This window comes from Argentina silus (assembly GCF_951799395.1).
Source record: "Argentina silus genome assembly, contig: scaffold_137, whole genome shotgun sequence".
NCBI classification, from domain to species: domain Eukaryota; kingdom Metazoa; phylum Chordata; class Actinopteri; order Argentiniformes; family Argentinidae; genus Argentina; species Argentina silus.
Window position 1 is genome coordinate 27,501 of NW_028153179.1, and position 7,500 is coordinate 35,000.

General features: G+C 49.0%; 1 protein-coding gene across 2 annotated transcripts in view; it reads left to right on the plus strand.

The window, feature by feature from the left end:
* The window catches only part of eif4e2rs1 (eukaryotic translation initiation factor 4E family member 2 related sequence 1), a 10,232-nt gene that overhangs the window by 834 nt on the left and 1,898 nt on the right, over nucleotides 1–7,500 (plus strand). The window contains exons 2-5 of one of the 2 annotated variants that reach the window (XM_083697645.1): nucleotides 282–375; nucleotides 5,291–5,422; nucleotides 5,714–5,818; nucleotides 6,311–6,463. In XM_083697645.1, the coding sequence (XP_083553771.1) occupies nucleotides 282–375; nucleotides 5,291–5,422; nucleotides 5,714–5,818; nucleotides 6,311–6,463 (484 nt within the window). The remainder of the gene's footprint in view (nucleotides 1–281; nucleotides 376–5,290; nucleotides 5,423–5,713; nucleotides 5,819–6,310; nucleotides 6,464–7,500) is intronic. The other variant, XM_083697646.1, reaches the window with a different exon arrangement.

Sequence of the window (7,500 nt, forward strand, 5' to 3'; positions counted from 1 at the left end):
GAGTGTGTTTGTGGTTGTGATTGTTGTTGTGGTTGTGGTTCTGAGTGTTGTGGTTGTTGTGATGGTGGTTGTTGTTGTGGTTGTGGTTGTTGTGATGGTGGTTGTTGTTGTGATGGTGGTTGTGGTTGTTGTGATGGTGGTTGTGGTTGTTGTGATGGTGGTTGTTGTTGTGGTTGTGGTTGTGGTTCTGAGTGTTGTGATGGTGATTGTAGTTGTGGTTGTTGTGATGGTGGTTGTGGTTGTTGTGATGGTGGTTGTGGTTCTAAGTGTTGTTGTCTCAGTCTGAAGGATGAGGAGGTGGAGGAGCAGGAGGAGGTGACCAGGGAGGACCGCGCCGACGCTGACGTCATCAGCAACAACCGACGCAGCAACAAGGTCAGTACATCACCGCCAGTCCTCTGACGTCACCGCCAGTCCTCTGACGTCTAGGGTCAGCAGAGTTGGGTTAGGGTTAGGGTTAGGGTTAGGGTCAGCAGAGTTGGGTTAGGGTCAGCAGAGTTGGGTTAGGGTTAGGGTTAGGGTCAGCAGAGTTGGGTTAGGGTCAGCAGAGTTGGGTTAGGGTTAGGGTCAGCAGAGTTGGGTTAGGGTCAGGGTCAGCAGAGTTGGGTTAGGGTCAGCAGAGTTGGGTTAGGGTTAGGGTCAGCAGAGTTGGGTTAGGGTTAGGGTCAGCAGAGTTGGGTTAGGGTTAGGGTCAGCAGAGTTGGGTTAGGGTCAGCAGAGTTGGGTTAGGGTCAGCAGAGTTGGGTTAGGGTCAGGGTCAGCAGAGTTGGGTTAGGGTTAGGGTCAGCAGAGTTGGGTTAGGGTTAGGGTCAGCAGAGTTGGGTTAGGGTCAGCAGAGTTGGGTTAGGGTTAGGGTCAGCAGAGTTGGGTTAGGGTTAGGGTCAGCAGAGTTGGGTTAGGGTCAGCAGAGTTGGGTTAGGGTCAGGGTCAGCAGAGTTGGGTTAGGGTTAGGGTCAGCAGAGTTGGGTTAGGGTTAGGGTCAGCAGAGTTGGGTTAGGGTCAGCAGAGTTGGGTTAGGGTTAGGGTCAGCAGAGTTGGGTTAGGGTCAGCAGAGTTGGGTTAGGGTTAGGGTCAGCAGAGTTGGGTTAGGGTTAGGGTCAGCAGAGTTGGGTTAGGGTTAGGGTTAGGGTCAGCAGAGTTGGGTTAGGGTTAGGGTCAGCAGAGTTGGGTTAGGGTTAGGGTCAGCAGAGTTGGGTTAGGGTTAGGGTCAGCAGAGTTGGGTTAGGGTTAGGGTCAGCAGAGTTGGGTTAGGGTTAGGGTCAGCAGAGTTGGGTTAGGGTTAGGGTTAGGGTCAGCAGAGTTGGGTTAGGGTTAGGGTCAGCAGAGTTGGGTTAGGGTTAGGGTCAGCAGAGTTGGGTTAGGGTTAGGGTCAGCAGAGTTGGGTTAGGGTTAGGGTCAGCAGAGTTGGGTTAGGGTTAGGGTCAGCAGAGTTGGGTTAATGCTGAATTGTAATCCAGTGGATGTGGTTTTCATCATTCAATCATCAACACATTCACAGAAAGTCACATTCTGAAAAACCCGTCAAGACGTCTCGCTTTACGTACATGAAGTAACAATGTCTCTCCAGATACGAGACTAGTAACATTAATGACTACAGATACTAGATGTGTGTGCGAACTCAACACTAGTGGTCACATGACCACCTCCACAAGTTAACGTGACGTCACATGTGCCTCTGAACGCCGTTTCCCGGTTCAGAACGACTGATGAGCTCCTCGCTGTGTGACAGACGGTCCATCCCATCAACCCTAAGTCCCTGACCCTGTCTAACCCTGACCCTGTCTAACCCTAACCCTGTCTAACCCTAACCCTGTCTAACCCTAACCCTAACCCTGTCTAACCCTGACCCTGTCTAACCCTGACCCTGTCTAACCCTAACCCTGTCTAACCCTAACCCTGTCTAACCCTAACCCTAACCCTGTCTAACCCTAACCCTGTCTAACCCTAACCCTGTCTAACCCTGACCCTGTCTAACCCTGACCCTGTCTAACCCTAACCCTGTCTAACCCTAACCCTGTCTAACCCTAACCCTGTCTAACCCTAACCCTGTCTAACCCTAAGCCTCTAACCCTGACCCTGTCTAACCCTAAGCCTCTAACCCTGACCCTGTCTAACCCTAACCCTAACCCTGTCTAACCCTAACCCTGTCTAACCCTAACCCTGTCTAACCCTAACCCTGTCTAACCCTAAGCCTCTAACCCTGACCCTGACCCTGTCTAACCCTGTCCCTGTCTAACCCTGTCCCTGTCTAACCCTGTCCCTGTCTAACCCTGTCCCTGTCTAACCCTGTCCCTGTCTAACCCTGTCCCTGTCTAACCCTGTCCCTGTCTAACCCTGTCTAACGCTAACCCTGTCTAACCCTAACCCTGTCTAACCCTAACCCTGTCTAACTCTAACCCTGTCTAACACTAACCCTGTCCCTGTCTAACCCTGTCTAACCCTAACCCTGTCTAACCCTAACCCTGTCTAACCCTAACCCTGTCTAACCCTAACCCTGTCTAACCCTGTCTAACCCTAACCCTGTCTAACCCTAACCCTGTCTAACCCTGTCTAACCCTAACCCTCTAACCCTGTCTAACCCTAACCCTGTCTAACCCTAACCCTGTCTAACCCTCTAACCCTAACCCTGTCTAACCCTCTAACCCTAACCCTGTCTAACCCTAACCCTGTCTCACCCTAACCCTGTCTAACCCTAACCCTGTCTAACCCTGTCTAACCCCAACCCTGTCTAACCCTAACCCTCTAACCCGAACCCTGTCTAACCCTAACCCTCTAACCCTAACCCTGTCTAACCCTAACACTGTCTAACCCTAACCCTCTGACCCTAACACTAACCCTGACTAACCCTGTCTAACCCTAACATTGTCTAACCCTAACCCTCTGACCCTAACACTAACCCTGACTAACCCTGTCTAACCCTAACCCTGTCTAACCCTAACCCTGTCTAACCCTAACCCTGTCTAACCCTGTCTAACCCTAACCCTCTAACCCTGTCTAACCCTAACCCTAACCCTGTCTAACCCTCTAACCCTAACCCTGTCTAACCCTAACCCTGTCTCACCCTAACCCTGTCTAACCCTAACCCTCTAACCCTGTCTAACCCTAACCCTGTTTAACCCTAACCCTGTCTAACCCTCTAACCCTAACCCTGTCTAACCCTGTAACCCTAACCCTGTCTAACCCTAACCCTGTCTAACCCTCTAACCCTAACCCTGTCTAACCCTGTAACCCTAACCCTGTCTAACCCTAACCCTGTCTAACCCTAACCCTGTCTCACCCTAACCCTGTCTAACCCTAACCCTCTAACCCTGTCTAACCCTAACCCTGTTTAACCCTAACCCTGTCTAACCCTCTAACCCTAACCCTGTCTAACCCTGTAACCCTAACCCTGTCTAACCCTAACCCTGTCTAACCCTCTAACCCTAACCCTGTCTAACCCTGTAACCCTAACCCTGTCTAACCCTAACCCTGTCTAACCCTAACCCTGTCTAACCCTAACCCTGTCTAACCCTGTCTAACCCTAACCCTGTCTAACCCTAACCCTCTAACCCTAACCCTGTCTAACCCTAATCCTGTCTAACCCTAACCCTCTAACCCTGTCTAACCCTAACCCTGTCTAACCCTCTAACCCTAACCCTGTCTAACCCTAACCCTGTCTAACCCTCTAACCCTAACCCTGTCTCACCCTAACCCTGTCTAACCCTAACCCTCTAACCCTGTCTAACCCAAACCCTAACCCTGTTTAACCCTAACCCTGTCTAACCCTCTAACCCTAACCCTGTCTAACCCTAACCCTGTCTAACCCTAACCCTGTCTAACCCTCTAACCCTAACCCTGTCTAACCCTAACCCTGTCTAACCCTAACCCTGTCTAACCCTAACCCTGTCTAACCCTCTAACCCTAACCCTGTCTCACCCTAACCCTGTCTAACCCTCTAACCCTAACCCTGTCTACCCCTAACCCTGTCTAACCCTAACCCTGTCTAACCCTCTAATCCTAACCCTGTCTAACCCTCTACCCCTAACCCTGTCTACCCCTAACCCTGTCTAACCCTAACCCTGTCTAACCCTCTAATCCTAACCCTGTCTAACCCTCTAACCCTAACCCTGTCTAACCCTAACCCTGTCTAACCCTAACCCTGTCTAACCCTAACCCTGTCTAACCCTCTAACCTTAACCCTGTCTAACCCTAACCCTCTAACCCTAACCCTGTCTAACCCTAACCCTCTAAACCTGTCTAACCCTGTCTAACCCTCTAACCCTAACCCTGTCTAACCCTAACCCTCTAACCCTGTCTAACCCTAACCCTGTCTCACCCTAACCCTGTCTAACCCTAACCCTGTCTCACCCTAACCCTGTCTCACCCTAACCCTGTCTAACCCTAACCCTGTCTCACCCTAACCCTGTCTCACCCTAACCCTGTCTAACCCTGTCTAACCCTGTCTCACCCTAACCCTGTCTAACCCTGTCTCACCCTAACCCTGTCTCACCCTAACCCTCGCTGCGTGACAGACGGTCCATCCCACCGGGTCCCAGACTCATTAAACCTCAGATGCTGTTTCAACGTGTCCTCCAGTGAAGAAGAAGAAGAAGAAGAAGAAGAAGAAGAAGAAGACTGTTTATTTGGACATGCAATCAATTCTCATCAATTGTAGGAATGTGATACCAGCTCACCTCCACCGCCCTCCTGGGGGTCCAATCAGCGACCTGCTCTCTGACCTCTGACCTCTAGGCTACCTGCCACCCCCAGAGGAGCCATCGGAGAGCGAGGAGTTGAAGCTCAGGCGTGGTTCACTGCTGGGGAAGGTCAGAGGTCAGTGGGAGAACCCGGTCAGAACCTCCCGCTGACGTTCAGGAAGGAGAACAGCATCAACAGGAACCACCGGAAGCGTTTGATCCAGACGGAGACCGGTCGCCATGGGAACCGAGTAACTCAGAGGACATGTGGCTGCACCTGTCCTTAGATACCTGTCCTAACCCTAACCCTAACCCTTAGATACCTGTCCTAACCCTAACCCTTAGATACCTGTCCTAACCCTAACTCAGAGGACATGTGGCTGCACCTGTCCTTAGATACTGTCCCAATGACAGACCAGCCGACCGCCGTCCACGCCACGCCCCCCCACACCACTAACGCTAATGTGTCTCTGTGTGTGTGTGTGTGTGTGTGTGTGTGTGTGTGTGTGTGTGTGTGTCTGTGTCTGTGTGTGTCTGTGTGTGTCTGTGTGTGTCTGTGTGTGTGTGTGTGTGTGTGTGTCTCTGTGTCTCTGTGTCTCTGTGTGTGTGTGTAGGTGAGTGCGGGGTCAGGAGAACACCCCCTCCAGTATAACTACACCTTCTGGTACTCCCGCCGGACGCCCAGCCGACCTGCCAACACACAGAGCTACGAACAGAACATCAGACAGATCGGCACTGTGGCCTCGGTACACACACACACACACACACACACACACACACACACACACACACACACACACACACACACACACACACAGACAGACAGACAGACAGACAGACAGACAGAGACAGACACACACTAACATGATACACACACACAAACACAGAGACACACACACTCACACACACACACAAACACACACACACACAACATATTATGGTCTGACCTGTGACAGAGTGATACTGTGCTGTGACTGGTTGATAGTGAGGCTGTGCTGTGATTGGCTGAGGTTGAGGCTGTGCTGTGATTGGTGCAGGTGGAGCAGTTCTGGAAGCTGTACAGTCACCTGGTCCGACCCGGAGACCTGACGGGTCACAGCGACTTCCACCTGTTCAAGGAGGGCATCAAACCCATGTGGGAGGTGTGTGTGTGTGTCTGTGTGTGTGTGTGTGTGTCTGTCTCTCTGTGTGTGTCTCTGTGTGTGTGTCTCTGTGTGTGTGTGTGTGTGTGTGTGTGTGTGTGTGTGTGTGTATGTGTATAATGTTATATTGTGTGTGTGTGTATCATGTTATTGTGTCTGTATAATGTTATTGTGTGTGTGTGTATATATATATATATAATGTTATTGTGTGTTCGTGTGTCATGTTATTGTGTAACATTATACACACACACACACACACACAATAACATTGTACAATGTTATTGTATAATGTGTGTATAATGTTATTGTGTGTGTGTGTGTATGTATGTATAATGTTATTGTGTGTGTGTGTGTATGTATAATGTTATTGTGTGTGTATGTATGTATGTATAATGTTATTGTGTGTTAGTGTGTGTGTGTGTGTGTGTGTGTGTGTGTGTATAATGTTATTGTGTGTGTGTGTGTATAATGTTATTGTGTGTGTGTGTGCAGGACGAGGCCAATAAGAGCGGGGGGAAGTGGATCATCCGTCTGAGGAAGGGGCTGGCGTCGCGCTTCTGGGAGAACATCATCCTGGCCATGGTGGGGGAGCAGTTCATGGTGGGGGAGGAGGTCTGTGGGGTGGTGGTCTCCATCCGCTTTCAGGTACACACACACACACACACACACACACACACACACACAATAATACATATACACACACCTCTATCTTCCTCTGTTTCTATCTCTAGAAACACCTCTATTTCTATCCTCTATCTCTAGAAACACCTCTATTTCTATCCTCTATCTCTAGAAACACCTCTTATCTTTAGAAGCACCTTATCTCTAGAAACACCTCTATCTTCCTCTATCTCTAGAAACACCTCTATCTCTAGAAACACCTCTATCTTCCTCTATCTCTAGAAACACCTCTATCTTCCTCTATCTCTAGAAACACCTCTATCTTCCTCTATCTCTAGAAACACCTCTATCTCTAGAAACACGTCTATCTTCCTCTATCTCTAGAAACATCTCTATCTCTAGAAACACCTCTATCTTCCTCTATCTCTAGAAACACCTCTATCTCTAGAAACACGTCTATCTTCCTCTATCTCTAGAAACACCTCTATCTCTAGAAACACCTCTATCTCTAGAAACACCTCTATTTCTATCCTCTATCTCTAGAAACACCTCTATTTCTATCCTCTATCTCTAGAAACACCTCTTATCTCTAGAAACACCTCTATCTTCCTCTATCTCTAGAAACACCTCTATCTTCCTCTATCTCTAGAAACACCTCTATCTCTAGAAACACCTCTATCTTCCTCTATCTCTAGAAACACCTCTATCTTCCTCTATCTCTAGAAACACCTCTATCTTCCTCTATCTCTAGAAACACCTCTATCTTCCTCTATCTCTAGAAACACCTCTATCTCTAGAAACACCTCTATCTTCCTCTATCTCTAGAAACACCTCTATCTTCCTCTATCTCTAGAAACACCTCTATCTCTAGAAACACCTCTATCTTCCTCTCTCTCTAGAAACACCTCTATCTCTAGAAACACCTCTATCTCTAGAAACACCTCTATCTTCCTCTATCTCTAGAAACACCTCTATCTCTAGAAACACCTCTATCTTCCTCTCTCTCTAGAAACACCTCTATCTCTAGAAACACCTCTATCTCTAGAAACACCTCTATCTTC